The 15006-nt window shown below is 61.1% G+C and overlaps 2 protein-coding genes across 4 annotated transcripts; one reads left to right on the forward strand and one right to left on the reverse strand.

Moving 5' to 3' along the window:
- Positions 1-913: 913 nt before the first annotated feature.
- On the reverse strand, positions 914-4293 carry CCDC42 (coiled-coil domain containing 42). The gene is made up of 7 exons (XM_088065605.1): positions 4229-4293; positions 3848-3953; positions 3628-3732; positions 3077-3274; positions 2228-2449; positions 1618-1776; positions 914-982 (listed from the first exon to the last, which is right to left on the reverse strand). The coding sequence occupies exons 1-7, from the start codon at positions 4291-4293 to the stop codon at positions 914-916; spliced, it is 924 nt and encodes a 307-aa protein (XP_087921731.1).
- Positions 4294-9754: 5461 nt separating this feature from the next.
- LOC102100746 (TBC1 domain family member 24-like) lies at positions 9755-14766 on the forward strand. 3 transcript variants are annotated; one of them, XM_005530954.3, is made up of 7 exons: positions 9755-9797; positions 10817-11855; positions 12135-12293; positions 12646-12709; positions 13107-13202; positions 13405-13681; positions 14544-14765. In XM_005530954.3, the coding sequence occupies exons 1-7, from the start codon at positions 9755-9757 to the stop codon at positions 14687-14689; spliced, it is 1824 nt and encodes a 607-aa protein (XP_005531011.2). In that variant the 3' UTR covers positions 14690-14765. The 3 variants fall into 3 exon arrangements, with proteins under 3 accessions (XP_005531011.2, XP_087921673.1, XP_014115149.2); XM_088065547.1 differs by lacking the exon at positions 9755-9797 and adding an exon at positions 10563-10730 and having other exon boundaries at positions 14544-14764; XM_014259674.2 differs by lacking the exons at positions 9755-9797; positions 12135-12293 and having other exon boundaries at positions 10563-11855; positions 14544-14766.
- Positions 14767-15006: the final 240 nt, after the last annotated feature.

Raw genomic sequence — 15006 nt, forward strand, 5'->3', positions numbered from 1 at the left:
TGCAGGCAGGAGGACAGGCAGGGTCTGTGTGTCCCACCTGAGTCCCTGAGGCTGCTCCTGGAGAAGGCTCAGGCTGCTCCCCTGGGCACATAGAACTGCTGGAACAGCTGGGAAAGTGCCCAGCCCACAGGAGTGGCACTGGTTCATGTGCATTGATCTCAACCCAAGAGAATAAATGTCTGTTGGAAGCTCTGTAGGCGTTTTCCCTACCTGGGACCTTTTGAAGAGATGGCCAGGATGGGCAAAGAGAAGCAGAAACCTGATCCTAAACAGCCAGGCTGGGCTTTGGCATTCCCTGGAAGGCCCAGAGCAGCTCCTGCTGCTGCAGCAACAGCCCCAACCCTTCCACTTCTGGCTCTGACCCACATTTCACTTTTGGTCCCTCAGTGTCCTCCACCGGCCCCTGCGGGCAGCCGTGCCCCCAGCTGTCCCTCACAGGCAGGGGCAGAGCTGCTCCTGTCCCATCAGCTCCTGCCACCACCGAGAGGCACCCATGTGGGTGACAGGGTGGCCTGGGAGGGGACAGCTGAGTCAGCTCTCAGGGCAGCTGTGGATGATCCCATCCCTTTGGAAATGTCACAGATGAGATGAGATGCAAGGGCACAAAGGCACAGCATCCTCTGCACTCTGGCATGGGGCAGGAGCTGACTTTTCCAGAGCAGGCAGCAGCTCTTGGTGGCACCGTCAGTGTCTCTGTGAGACCTCTGGGAGCCTGCAGGGCTCAGTCCCTCCTGCTATTCTCTCTCTTCTGCTTCTGAGAATTTGGGCTCACAGAAGAGCAGGGAAGATCAGCAGGAAATGAAAAGATGCCTTAAAATATTTGCTATTTGTTTTAGTCTGCAATATCTGAAGGGTTCTCTCATCTCTTGTTTCCCTGCCTGCCCTGCTGCTCCCCCACTGGCAGGGCAGGTTCTCACAGAGGTCGGCTGTGCTCCTTCATGTCCTCTGTGAAGTCCTGGAGGTCGTAGATAAACTGCTGGATCTGGGAAAGGGAGAGGGCAGGAATGGGAGCAGGAGGCAGAGGAGAGCCTGTCCCTCTTGCAGGACAGATGTCCCCAAGCTAAGTGGCAGCACAAGAAAGCACATGCAGCACCAGACTGCCTCCATGGGGGAATGAAACCAAACCCTGGCCATGGCTGGATCTGCATCGCTGCACCCCCGAGCCCCTGCACCCCTGAGCTCCTGCACCCCTGCATCCCTGCACCCCTGCACCGCCTGTCCCTGCACCCCTGAGCTCCTGCACCCCTGCACCCCTGCACCCCTGCACCCCTGCACCGCCTGTCCCTGCATCCCTGAGCTCCTGCATCCCTGCACCCCTGCACCCCCTGCACCCCCTGTCCCTGAATCCCTGAGCTCCTGCATCCCTGCACCCCCTGCACCCCCTGTCCCTGCACCGCCTGTCCCTGCACCGCCTGTCCCTGAAACCCCTGTCCCTGCCTGGCTCCCACTCCCTGCTCCAGCTGCTGGGAAAGGCCAGGTTTCCCTGGTGTCCCACCACTGCCCAAGGACCCCAGGGGGGAAGGGAGGCTGTGTTGGGCCTGGGGGCTCCCCCTCGCCTTGGGAGAGCCATTCCTGCTGCTTTTCCTGGGCGGGGAGCAGGCTCTGCTCTGGCTTTACCATGTCCAGCTGCCTGTGGCTGTCCCCAGCTGCCACCCTGCCCTTTGGCTGGAGCCGTGCGCTGGCGGCCTGGAAGAGGCTGTGGATGGCCATGGTGAGGGACTTCAGCTCCGTGGCCTTCCCTGCAGCCCTCTCCTGGACCTCGGCCCAGTGATCCTCCTGGGGGGCACAAGACACATCCCAGCAAAGCTGCTTCAGCTCGGAGACTCCAGGTTCCACCCTCATCCGGGCTGGGCAGAACGCGGCCTTGCCCAGGGCTGGGCCTGCTCAGCCCGGTGTGGTGGGAGCAGATCCAGAACCAGCCCAGCTGCTTTGCAGCTCACCCTGGCATGGCCTCCCTGCCAGCCCCGTGCCCTCCCCACCACAAGGACAGCAGCAGCACTGCCCATCCCTGACCTGCTTCCAGCTCTTCCTCATGACAAACCTGCTCCCACCGGGCTCTCCCTGCTCCTCCTGCAGCCCCGTGGGGCAGGGTGGGCTCAGGCATCTCCTCCCACCAGCAGCTCTGTTGCTGAGCCCTGCCACGAGCCGCGGCTGCAGGAGGAGCCAGCGGCCGCTCCTGACTCCACCAGGCCTTGGGGAGCTCCCCTGCCCACCCAGAGCTCCTTACCCACTGGCGGATGTCGCTCTGAGCCTGCTCAAGAGATTCTTTGAGCTGCCCCAGATCATTCTTGCACTGAAGCATCTCAGCTTCCTTCTTTGCCCTGATCTGCTGCTGCAGGACCTTGCCCTGCTCCATCAGCTGCCGGTACCACCACTGGGACTGCAGCAGGTCCTTGCGTGTCCTCAGCAGGGCCTTGTAGTAGGAGATGATGTCCTCGATGTCCCGGAACTGCAGCATGGGACCCTGGGGTCAGTGACATCCTGCCCTCCCCTCAACGGCTTTCCCTGCCCTAAGCAGGGCCAAGGCCTCCCCAGCTGGAAGATCTTCCCTTCTCCATCGTCCCTGGGCACGGCCACATCCCCTGGGCACCAGGCCTGGCACTGACACAGGGGAGGTGTCACAGCTCTGCCCCAGGGGAGCAGCACTGGGATGAAACAGTAGCTCCATGTGCCCAGGCCCTGGGAGGCAGCAGGAGCACGAGGGATGCGTGGAGAGATGTCCCAGCACCCTGGAGAGGAGGCACAGCTTTCCTGTCAACTGCCTGGGTCCCATCCCTGGGCACTTCTCACCTCTCCCAAGCCATCAGTGTGACCTGGGATGATGACAGCAAGGGCGCCCCACACCCCTGAGTGCTGAGCTTTCTCCCCTTCACATGGTTTCCATTCAGTTTCTCAATCCTCCATCTGTTCTGGTTCTCTTCTCCTGACTCCCTGTGGCCCACCTTGGTTGCAAAGGAACCCTTCCCACCCCACCTGGAGTCTCTGGGTTTGTTCGAGTGTGGATTTCCCTGGCCTTGCCTCATCCCCCCTAGTTCAAACCCAGGTGAGGCCCTCCCTGAGCCATGTCCAAACTCACCTGTGAATTCTTCACCACATTCTCCAGGTACCTCTTGAACAGGGAGTACTTCAGCAATTTTTTTGAGAATTTCTGGTGCTGTTTTCTGAGAGCTTCCAGTTTCTCCCTGGCCCTCAAGAGCTCACTCTCCTTTTTTGAATTCTCCTCTTTCTCTTCTTTGGCTTTCTTCAGAGCTTGGGTTCTCAGCCTTTCATTCTCCTGCACCACACGCAGCCAGAGGGGAAGGAGGGCAAGGGAAGGTGGAGCTGGGTCACTCAAGGGCACTGGGAAGAGACTCCTCCAGAGAGGAGACCCCAACACTGCAGCACCCCAGGACCATTCCCCCTCTCCCTGTGTCCGGGGCCTTCCCTGGGAGGTCCCAGGGCATGGGACAAGCTCTCTCCTAGCCAGGGTACAAATTCCTGTTCCTCATAGCTCCAGCCTCAGGGGAGGCTTGGCTTTGAGTGCTGACCCGAGGCTCTTCCCAGGGGAGAGGAGTTGGTGCTGTGGCTGAGCAGGGGCGGTGCCAGGTGTGCTGCTTGTGCCAGGTGTACGAGGTGTGCCAGGTGTACCTTTACAGTCGTCCCAGATGTCACCACGTGGGCTTTCAGCTGGGCCCTCCTGGCGTGCAGGTCCCTCCACTGCTCAGCAAGGGCCTCCATCCTCTCCGTGAAGGCCTGGCAGCATGGGAGCGAGGGTGACACAGCTGCCGCAGCCAGAGCCCCTCCCTGCCTGCTCCTGCCACCCCCAAAGCCCCCCAGCTGTGTCCCAGCACCCTCCCAGCTTCCTCACCTCCTCTGTCTCTTCCACAACCTTCTCCATCAGCCGCACTTCTTTCATCTTCTTCAGGACGCAGATAAACGAGTTTGTGGAGTCCTCCTCTTTGGCCCGGAGCTCCCTGCCACACATTTCCTGAGGTTACACTGGATCCGGTCCTGGCAGGATGCTGGATTGCTCTGGACCGTGTCCCAGGTGTGGGCAGAACCCCAGCCCCACCTCAGAGCCCCTCTGGCAGCGTGGCCTCCCCAGATCCCCCTGCAGGGACCCCGGGCACGGCCGGGGCAGCTCCGGGAACAACAGCGCAGGGAAAGGGAGGTACAGAGGGGACAGATAAGGGATGGGAGCTTGACACAGGATGGAGACACTGGAGGAGAGGATGGAGGAGCCCCTCACCTGAGCAGGGGCAGGAGCCTGTCCTTGTACTGCCCCTGGTAATAGCTGATGTCCTCGTGTTCCATCGCTGCGGCCACAGCACGTCCGGCTGCTGGCCCGGGCTCTGCACAGCCCAGGGCTCCTGCAACACCTGCACAGGCCCTGCAGCTACTCCAGCCCACCAGGACAGGCCCTGTGGCTACTCTCAGTCCCAGAGAGAGGCACTGTGGCTCTTCCAACCATTGTGAGAACTCCAGTGGCTACTGCCAGCACTGTGACAGCTCCAGAGGTTCCTCCAGCCACTGTGACATCTCCTGTAGTTACTCCAAGCACTGTGACAGATCCCGTGGCTACTGCCATCACTGTGACAGCTCCTGTGATCCCCTTGGCATCAGGGGAACTGACCACTGTGTTGAGGATAGGGACTTTTTTTATTCCCTTCTCTTTTATTAATCTTCTCTGCTTCTTTCTCTGCCCAGAATTAGCCCTGGTGCCTTGTGCCCTCTGCTGCCCTGGGGATCTGTCAAGTCCCCTGGCAGCCACATCCCCTGTCCTGACACTCCCAGGCTCTTCTCCCGAAGCCCAGCTGGAACAGAGCGGGCCCATCCCCAGGGAGGGCTGAGCACTGCTCTGCACAGGGCTCCCTCTCTGGGTCAGGCTGAGCTTTCCCGTTTGCCAAAAATCAGCTGATTGGTTCTTAAGGGATTTAATTTCTCCCTCAAAAGAGGGCCCGTGACCAAGGACCACCCAAAATGAAGGGGTGGGGCTCATGGGCCAGCTGGGGGAAGCTGGGGATGATGGAGCCCTTGGAATTGCTGCTTCCCGGGGGGTGTCACCACTTGCCTTCCCCCAGGCTGAGCCCAGAGCTGCTCTCTGAGCCCAGGGCAGGGCACAGGGGCTGCAGCAGCGGCTGGAACAGAGGGTTTACAGTGCTCCAGCCCCTTTGGCAACTGCAGGGAGCATTTTTGGGTACAAAACCCACAAAAGCCACTTTAATGACTGTCCCTGTCCCTGGTGCTCCTCCTCCCACCAGGACCAGCTCCTGGATCCTTCACAGCACCTCCTTTGCTTGGTCTCTGTTTAAAGAACAACCACCACAAGCCTTGAAACAGTGAAAATAGAAAAACCTCCCAAACTGCAGTTCCAATATTCCCCCTTAAGAAATACTATAATAATGATATAACAAATACTAATGCTAAAATATACTAAAAATGTAGACTTATTTGAATACATAATAATGTCCAATAGATTATATATTATATATTTATATATATAATATATTATAGCTTTATAGACAATGTGTAAAATATGTAAAATAAAATATATATAAAATAATAATATAGAAAATATGTAAAATAAAATCTACAGCATAAAAATATCTAAAGAGGCCGATTTGCTGACTTTATAAAACTTTTACTTGTTCTTTCCCAGAGCACTTCCACAAACAACCCAATAACAGAGAGAGTTTTTAGGATCTCTCAAATTCTCAATGATTTTTAGTTACACCACAACATAAATTTGAATGTTGCAGTTGTTTTGATGTTTTGAATTGAGTTTTGATGGAGCTGCTCTGCAGAGATGCTGCCCGGTGCCCACAGCTGCTGGCCATCGCTCTGTGGCCAAAGCCCCGGGCCAGGAGGTCACTGTGCACAAGGACAGCGGGGCCAGGAGGGGTCAGGGCCCTGCTGGCACTGGAGGTGTCTGAGCACAGCCCAGAGCTGGGCCCGGAGCTCCTGCAGGAATCCCGGGCAGCTGGGGACATCTCCTGGCCATGGGATGGAGCAGCACTGCTGGAAAATCAGCCACACACGAGAGCTCCTCAGCTCCTCTCCCTGGCCATTGCAACGTGGGCACTGCACTCCAGCTCAAGGGAACCTCTCTGAAAGAAAAATAGGGGGAAAAACCCTCTTATTTTTTGCTAAAAGTGACTAAACTCCACTTGTTTTAAATCACAGCATCTCCCTTAACCACCCCAGTGATGCTGAACACCAAAGCAGAGCCTGCCTGGTGCTCCAGGCCACATTTTATTTCACAAGTCTGACTGAAAGCCAAGACCTCAAAATACACGCTACAATCAGCATTTCCATCAATTCCAGCATTTTCCATCCTCCTGTCAAATACCAGTGTCTTCCTTCCACACCTCTCCTTGTTTCTATGCGAAATTCCTCACACATGTGAGGGGCATACAGAAAGCCAACATTCCTGGTTGCTTTTCCCACCCCTGCCTTTGGAATGGAGTGAAACCCTGGGAATTCTGCCCCATTAAAGCCCCTGCTCTGACAACCTGCACAGATCTCTCCCAAGGAGAAAGGGGGCAGAAGATACTGAAATTGTTATTACAAGACAGTTAAAGGAAATGTAACCGGCCCTGCTCAAGGGGAGGCAGGCAAACAGCACAACCTTTCCCTGGAAAATTCCAGTGGCACCTTAATTAAGGCCGGAAGGGGCAGGAATGCTGTCCCCAGCCACGGAGCGTCCTGCCCGCAGTTGTCACTTGGGATCAACCCTGAGAGCATGAAAGCACAGCCCTGCACCCCAGAAACAGCTTCAGAGCAGCTTTCAAAGGATGTAAAACTCACTGAGTGGTGACCAAACGCAAAGCAGCTTAATTCCAGGGAAAACCTCCCAGCCCCAGGCCCTGGGACAATAAATATGTGATCAGTGGTGCAGGAAGGTTAATGAAAGGAAGGGCTGCTGGCAAGAACAGGACCTGGGCACCGTGGGCTGTCACATCAGGGCTGGATTAGATATGGAAAAGCAGCACAAGCCAGGCAAGTGTCGCTGCTCAGCTTCATCAAACTCCAGGTGCTGATTTTTCTAATGCAGGGAAAAGCTGAGTGTCAGCTCCAGGCACATTCCAGGGTGGGCTCTGCCACCTCCAGAATCCCAAAGCTGGGCCAGGACTCTGCAAGGATTTCAGAGGGACCCTGAGCTGGGAACGGCAGCTGAGCCCTGCAGACCCTGGGGGCTCCCTGCCTGAGACCAGCTCCTGCCAGGTCCTGCCAGGATCCTTCCAAGATCCTCCAAAGTCCTTCCAAGATCTCTCCAAGCCCCTTCCCTACAGACCCACACAGAGCCCAGGCTCAGGCAAGAGAGCAAAGTTGGATTTCCTGGCACAAAACTCAAGGCCTGAGTGTCTCTGCCTGAGCCCCTGAAACCCAGAGCCACATGGACAGTTGGGAAGGGGTGGGAACTCACCCCTCAGGAGGAAATGGCAGAGTCACTTTGCTGTCCATAGCTGGCTACCAGCTGAGGAACAAGGCTGGGTTGTTGCTACCCCTTTCCTCCTCTCTTTTCTCTGGGAATTAACTCATTGGGTGCTTTAAACACATGGAAGGAAAAAGAGAATTATTCCAAGTCTGTGCCCAACGTGGTTTGTGTGCTATGGACGCAGCTCCTGTGTGGCTCCCACCAATGCCAAAAGTGTCCACGTGGAGAAATTTAACTGACCCAGAACAGCACAAAGGAGACACAGCCAAGAAAGCCACTGAGCACAGACCCCACTGCTGGCTCCCACTGCACGGCGAGAACAAAATATTTCACTTCCATTACAGAAAAGAATAAAAAACAGTGGAAACTCTAAGATCAGCTCAATGGAGCAGAGTTCACAGATGGTAAGTGCTGGATTAAAATCTTTCCTCACAGTTTATTTTTCCATTTTAGATTTTATGCTCTATTTTTGGCTCAGCAACATGCAAGAAGTTTGTCAGCCATGCTAATTGCAAAATACTATAAAAATAAAAACCTGTTTACATTCTTCCTAAAAGGCCAAGATTGTACAAAGACATTTTCCTGCATTACAGCACTCAGGAGGCACAGGACACGCGACTGCTCAGCCGTGGATTTCTCAACAGGCGTTTCTGTTATGAAAACACCTCTCTCGTTGTTGGAAACTTGTTTAGAGTAGAATCAAACACTGCTAAATATTCCTCTTTACCTGTTACTGGATTAAAGGAAGCTGGAAAACACAGGGCACGGAACAAATGATTTTATGGAGAAGTCAGTCACCCGTGCAATGTTTCCATAAAACACAACCTCGGAGAGTTCCAGCCCCAGAAAGGCTCCAAACAACACCAACCCCACGTTTCCTTGGGTTTGGACTCCTCAGAGGTGGCACTGATGGCAACAGAGGACTTTGCCCTCTATAAATACAGATTAAGCAGCAATCTTTTTATTGGTCTTCTGTTGTTGAGGTGTATCTGTACAACTCTGATACATCACCGTCCTGAAAGCAGGAATTTAATCTGCACCTCCAACACTCCAAAGCCAGAGAAAATACCACCCTCAAATCCCACTTATTTGGGGTTTCTCCCCCATTCCCGGGGCCGATCCCCGCTGTTCCCCCGTTCCCGGGGCCGATCCCCGCTGTTCCCCCGTTCCCGGGGCCGATCCCCGCTGTTCCCCCGTTCCCGGGGCCGATCCCCGCTCCTGCCCAGGGGCACCCAGTGCCAGCAGTGCCCTGAGGGGCTCGGAGCTCCCCGCTGGCCCCGGCAGCCCCCGGGGTGGGCTCTGTCCCCTGGCCCGGCTCTCCGCACACCCAGAGATGCTCCCGCAGCCGCGCCCATCAAACATTCATGGCCCTCGGCTGCTGCTCAGCCGGAGCCCCACGGCCTCTACATATTTAACATTTCGCCATTAAAAACGCATGAAGCGACAGGTCCTCTCGTCCTGTCCCAAATTCGCTTCCATCTCCGTCTCCGGAGCGTCTGTCGGAGGTTTCAGAGCCTGAAGGCAGGGAGGCAGGTCAGGAACAACCTGCAGCTGCTCTTATCACAACGGAAACAATTCGATTTTAAAGGCAAATAAAAATCTTTTAAAATGTTAGGATGCCAATAAAAGTGCCTGCTAAGCGCTGTGAGCTCTGCGGCAGCACCGTGGGCCCGGGCCGATGTCCTGGGAGCCTCTCCCAGCTGTTCCAAGCATCGGTCCCAACCATTCCCCGGGGGCAGACTGGGAACGCCGGGGCCCCACGGCCGCGCCCGAGGCCGCGCCCGGCGGGGGCAGCCGGGGGTCGCTTCTCTCCGCGGGCCCGGTGTCCCCCGTCCCCGGTTCCCAGCCCTGCTGCTCACAGCTCCTCTGCCCGGCTCCCCGGACCCCCCCAGCGGGAAGCGGAGCCAGCCCCGCTCGCCGGGCCGAGCTTTCCCCGCTCCGGAGCGGGCCGTGGCCGGGGCCCCCAGCCCCTCCTGCCCCGGGCGCTGCGGAGGGAGCGAGCCCCAGAGCGGGAGCACGAAGGTGATCCTCGGGAAGAGGAAGGCTTCATTTACTGCTCGCCTTGCTGTTCCATGGTACCTCAGCCCACGGGGCTGTCGGCAGCCCCCCGGCATCGCTGGGCGCGGAACCGGGCCAGGAAGGGGCGATGCGGGCGCGGAGCTGCTCCACCCCTCGCTGTATTTACCCCAAATAAACGCCGCTGCCGCGGGCTGGCCCTCGCCTTAAAAGCGCGGCCAGGCGGGTCGGCCGGAGGGCGGCCGGCAGGGGGGGCCGGGCTGGCCAAAGCTGCCGGTGCGGCTCCGCCCGCCCCCCTGCCCCGGGGCCCGCGCCCTCCCCATGGCCGAGCCGGCCGCGGGCGAGGACACGGGCACCGGGCGAGGTGAGTGCGCCGAGCGGGACCCGCCCGTGCCGGGACACGGCCGGCGGAGCGCAGGGGCTGCGCCACACCCGAATTCCTGCCCCGAGCCCCCCCCGGCTCGTCCCAGGGCGGGCGGAGCCGGAGCCTCCATTCGGAACTCGGGGCCGGGGCACCGGCGGTCGGGTGGGCTCGGGCTGATGCTCCCCGGTACCCGGGCAGGGCAGCACCCTGCGGAGAGGACGGGGTGAATTTGGGGAGCAAACAGCCCCTGATTCACCCCCGGTGTTGTCCCAGCCTGGTTTCCGTGGCCGGGAGCCCCGTGACTGTGCTGGGGTCGGGCTGTGTCCGGGACAGGGAGTCGGCCCGAGCCACCGGATCCAACAGCTGCTGCCCTGAACCAGCCTGAGCCCGAGCCGCTGCTCCTGCTGGCCTTGGGCAAGCGCCAAACTGAGCTGGAGAGCGAGAGCCGGAGCCTGCCCGGCCGTCAGGACCCTCCCGATGTGCCACCACGTGCGGTCCCCCCGTTGTCCCCTTGGCTCAGTGCGAATCCATCCTTGACCCCCCAGCAGCTGAGCACAGCCACGATAAAAACATCCGAGAGTTAATGAGGGCGCTAATTGACTTTATCCCTGCCCGCTAATCAGTGCCCAGCTCCGTGCCCCGCGCAGGGCTCGGATCGAGCTCTCCGCAGCCCCGGGAACGCCGCTCCCGTCTCTCTAGGAGGAGCTCGGACTCTGCTCTTCCCAGCGCCGGGCTGGCGGCTGCCCGAGCCCTGCGCGGGGCTGAGAGCTGTTGGAGGGGGGAAAAGCCCCTCACGGTGTGAGAAGAAAGCCTGACACCCACTGGGACCTGGCCCCACGCTTCTCCAGGGCCCTGAGCTGATGGGAGCGGGAGAGGGCAGAGCCTGAAACCCTTCCCTTTGGAGGGCAGAGCAAAGAAATCCAGGACGTGGCTGTGAGACTTGAGAGCGCCCTCAGCCAGGGTGAAACGCTGTTGGCGGGGCGCTGAGAGATGCTCAATAAAAGGTCTTTGTCCTACAGAGGTGCTCGGCTCATCCCCAATCACCATCGTGGTCACGTCCGAGGCTGACACCTGGGACATCGACACCTCCTCCCTGGGCCTGGGCTGCGGGCCCTTCGTGGACTGGGACAAGATGCCGGAGCCGCAGCAGCCGGCGCAGATCCCGCGGGACGTCCTGGGCAGGCCCCCGAAGGAGCTGAAGAGGCTGGCGAGGGAAGGCTGCTGGGGCTGGAGCCACGCGGGCCGGGCCCGGCTCTACCCCCGGCTCATCCAGCAGGTCTCCTGCCGCCTCGTCACCCCCGACGCGCTCGTCTACAGGGACGTGGCCGCCCGGCTCTTCGGGAAGCCCAGCGTGAGCTCCCACCCCCTGCCCGAGTTCCTGGAGGGCTGCCCCGTGCCCACCTACTGCCTCAGCCCGCGGGGGGTCACCGCCCTGAAGAAGATCCTCATCTGCGTGGGCGCCCTGTTCCCCGACATCACCCACAGCCCCCTCCTGCCGGCCCTGGCCGCGCTGCTGCTGCACTACAGCGAGGACGAGGCCCAGTGCTTCGAGAGCATCTCGCGCTTCATCGCCAGCAACGCTCCCCACGCCGCCTACATCGACCAGTCCTTCCTGGCCCACCAGGCCTCCTGCATGACCTTCGGGGACCTGGCCAGCAAGCACTGCCCGGCAGCTCACAAGCTCATCGCCGGCGCCGCCGAGAACGTCCTCGAGGTCTACTCGGAGTGGCTGTCGTGGCTCTTCCCCGGGCTGCCCTTCGGCTACGCCGTGCGCGTGCTGGACGTGTTCCTGCTGGAGGGCCAGAAGGTCCTGTACCGCATTGCCCTGGCCCTGCTGAGGCAGTTCAGGCTCTCGGTGGCCCCCACCGGGCTGCAGGGCTCTGACATCAAGGCGGAGCTGCAGGCTTTCGCCAGGAACATTGCCGAGCACGTGACTGTGGACAAACTCCTGGAGAGAGCCTTTGGCATCCGTCTCTTCTCCCGCAAGGAGATCTGGCTTCTCCAGATGGCCAACAGGAAGGCCTTGGTGGAGAGGGGCATCACCGTGGTGCAGAGAAGGTGAGGAGAGCTCTGCGCTCCCCGGCTCTGGGGGCTGAGCAGGCAAAACGTGAGCTCCTGTGGAGAACAGCCGGGGGCAGCTGCAGGCACCTCCCGCAGCCGGGGCTGTGCTGGGCCCTCCCAGCCCCTGGGGGACCCTGCCAGGGGCCACGGCACGGCCGGAGCTGGGGATGCTGGCAGAGAGCTCACGGTGCAAAGAGCAGGACAGACCCTGGTGCAGGGGCCGTGCCCCGAAAAGCAGAGGGGCCCCACAGCCCGGCCTGATGTCCCTCCCCGCAGGCCGTCCTTCCACCTGGCTGTGGACATGCAGAACTTCAGCTCCAGCACCGTCACGGCGCAGGAGATGCGCCTCATCTGGTCCTGGATCCCCGAGCGCTTCTCGCTCTTCCCCCCGCTGCTGCTCTTCTCCACCTCCGAGGACGGCTGCAGCCTGCAGAGGTGAAGCCTCACCTGCCCGGCGGGGTCGGGCGTGTGGGGGAAACCAGGGCAGGGCTCGGTGCTGGAGAAAGGAGCAACACAAACGCCCTGGGGCACCTCTGGGGCTACTGGGGACCCTCCTGGGCTCGATTCAGGCTCCTGACTGTGACTCAGGGGAGAGGGCAGAGGCTGGGCCAGGTGGCCACCAACACCTGGGCACCGCCCGGGGCACAGGGAGCCCTGTGGATGTGCCAGGCTGGGATGTCCCCGTGTGCCACACGGTGCCAGGCACGCTGTGAGCGGCCAGGGACAGCAGGCACACCCTGCCCAAGGCTCCAGCTCCCCCTGACCCACCCCTTGTCCATCTCTGCAGGTTCTACACGTGCTGTGAGGGCTACGAACCCACGGTGCTGCTCATCAAAACCACCGAGGGGGAGGTGAGCATTTCCCAGGCAGAGCTGGGGAAGGGAGCAGGGTGGGTGACCCCACAGGCTCCTCTTGGAGCACCCACGGGCTGTGTGGTCCCTGTCCTGCCCACCCCGGGTCTGTCCCAGCTCCCAGGAGAGAACACCGGGGCCACCGGGGCACAGCTCAGCCGGGGGTGCTGGGGAAACAGGAGTGGGTGAGGGGGAGAGAGGCCACGAGTGAGACTGTAATTGCAGGGCACCAGGGATGGGCAGTGCAGGATGGGGCTGGCACAGCAGGATTGGGCTCTGATTCCCCAGGGGACGGGGCAGAGCCCCTGCCCTGCAGAGCCCGGGACGATGCCCGGCGCCGCCGGGGCTGGCTCTGCTCCCGGCCATCCCCTGACGGCTCCCTGTGCTCTCTCCCAAGGTGTGTGGGGCGTTTCTCTCCTCCGACTGGAGCGAAAGGAAGAAGAGCGGAGCCACATCGGGCTTTTTTGGGACAGGGGAGTGCTTTGTGTTCACTGTAAGTCACGGTTTATGCCCGGCTCTGTCCCTTCACTGCTGCCCTGCCAGGACACCCTGTCCCTTCCGTGCCCCAGGCCCAGCTGGACGCAGCCCTTGGCCCCAGCCCCCCGAGCAGCAGCAGCAGCAGCAGCACCTTCCCCCAGCGGTGGCCAGGTGCCGCAGGGCCAGGCCCGGGCTCACAGGTGTGTCCCGCTGCCCAGGTGCGCCCCGAGGCAGAGAGGTACGAGTGGGTGCTCATCAAGAAGCCGGAGCTGGCCAAGGCCGTGCCGCGCTCCCGGCAGCGCTCGCCTTCCCCCGCTCCCGAATCCCCGCTCGGCTCCTCCCGGGACAGCCCCAGCCCCAGCCCCAAGCACCTCGCCGTGCCCTCGCCGCAGAGGAGAGCCCGCCTGTCCCCGTTCCTGGCCATCAGGCACTTCCTCCTGCCCTCCAAAACTGCCTCCATGTTCATGGCCGGCTCCCGGGACGGGATCGTCATCGGTAAGGGGGGGTCGAGATCGGTGAAAGGGATCGCTATCGGTAAGGGGGATCGATATCGGGATTGATATCAGTAAAAGGGATCGATATCGATAATGGAGGATCGATATCGATTAGGGGGGGTCGCTATCGGTAAAAGGGATCGATATCGATAAGGGGGGGTCGCTATCGGTAAAAGGGATCGATATCGATAAGGGGGGTCGCTATCGGTAAAAGGGATCGATATCGATTAGGGGGGTCGCTATCGGTAAAAGGGGCCGATATCGATAAGGGGGTCGCTATCGGTAAAAGGGATCGATATCGATAAGGGGGGGTCGCTATCGGTAAAAGGGATCGATATCGATTAGGGGGGTCGCTATCGGTAACTCCCCAGGGTGGCACGCATCGCCCGCCGCTGCCTCGCTGGGAAGGGCCCGCTCCGGGTTAAAACCCGAGGGTTCCCCGAAGAGCTCCCGGCTCTGTCGGGTTCAAGTCCGGGAGGCGAGGGCAGCTCCCCTTCCTCCAGTGCAGGGAGCTCCTGCCGAGAGCCCCCAGGGCAGCCCCACGGCCCCAAACCCCGGCGAGGCTCGCGGCCCGGGGCTGGCGCGTCCCTTCTCGGCCCTTCCCTCGCTCCGGGCGGGGAGAGGAGCCGGGGCTGGGCTCGGCCCGAGGAAGGGCGCCGAGGCTCGGGCTCGGGTCTCTGTGTCCCGGGGCCGGGGGGGCCGGCAGAGGAGCCGCAGTGGGTCAGGAAGGCCCGCAGGAACAGCCCGAGCCCCTTCCAGCCCCGGCAGCGGGCTCAGGACGGGACAAGGGCCGGGAGCGAGGGGCGGGCGCGGCCCCGCCGGGGCCTGGGGGAGCCGGGCCCGACCCTGCGCTGCTCCCGCAGGCGGAGGGGGAGGCCAGGCCCTGTCCCTGGACGCCAGCCTGCTCTGGGGACACACGGAGCGCTGCGAGACCTTCGACAACCCCCCGCTCTGCCGGGAGCACTTCCAGGTGCAGCTCTTGGAAGTGTGGGGCTTTCGGAGCGCGTAGTTCCCTGGGGAGCCCCCGAGCGGGGCACGGGGACCCCTCCCCGCGCTGGCCGCCCCCGGCCGGGCTGTGGCCGCCCGGGCAGCCCCGCTCTCCATCGGGCCCTCGGCGGCCGGAGCGGGCCGGGCCCGCTCGGAGCGGCCTCGCGGTGCTGTGGGGAGAGGCCGAGGCCGTGCCGGGGCCGGGACTGCGGCCGCTGCCCCCGGGGACATCCCAGCGGCCGTCCCAGCTCGGGCCCGGCCCTCCCCACCCGCTCTGTCCCGGTTTGGGGTGCTGGAGGGGAGGGCAGCCGCTCTGCAGTTTCTCCCACCTCCCTGGCC

Source organism: Pseudopodoces humilis, chromosome 21 (genome assembly GCF_049639895.1).
Source record: "Pseudopodoces humilis isolate 2021_Gansu_Grassland_sample_001 chromosome 21, ASM4963989v1, whole genome shotgun sequence".
NCBI classification, from domain to species: domain Eukaryota; kingdom Metazoa; phylum Chordata; class Aves; order Passeriformes; family Paridae; genus Pseudopodoces; species Pseudopodoces humilis.

Bases quoted from the DNA above. Each gene is read 5' to 3' on its own strand.
- LOC102100746 (XM_005530954.3), top strand. From the start codon at position 9,755: ATGGCCGAGCCGGCCGCGGGCGAGGACACGGGCACCGGGCGAG. The intron at 11,856-12,134 runs GTGAGGAGAGCT...CCCTCCCCGCAG, and splicing joins ATCACCGTGGTGCAGAGAAG to GCCGTCCTTCCACCTGGCTG. The intron at 13,682-14,543 runs GTAAGGGGGGGT...CTGCTCCCGCAG, and splicing joins CCGGGACGGGATCGTCATCG to GCGGAGGGGGAGGCCAGGCC.
- CCDC42 (XM_088065605.1), bottom strand. From the start codon at position 4,293: ATGGAACACGAGGACATCAGCTATTACCAGGGGCAGTACAAGGACAGG. The intron at 3,954-4,228 runs GTGAGGGGCTCC...AATGTGTGGCAG, and splicing joins AGGCTCCTGCCCCTGCTCAG to GGAGCTCCGGGCCAAAGAGG. The intron at 3,275-3,627 runs GTACACCTGGCA...CGTGTGGTGCAG, and splicing joins CATCTGGGACGACTGTAAAG to GAGAATGAAAGGCTGAGAAC.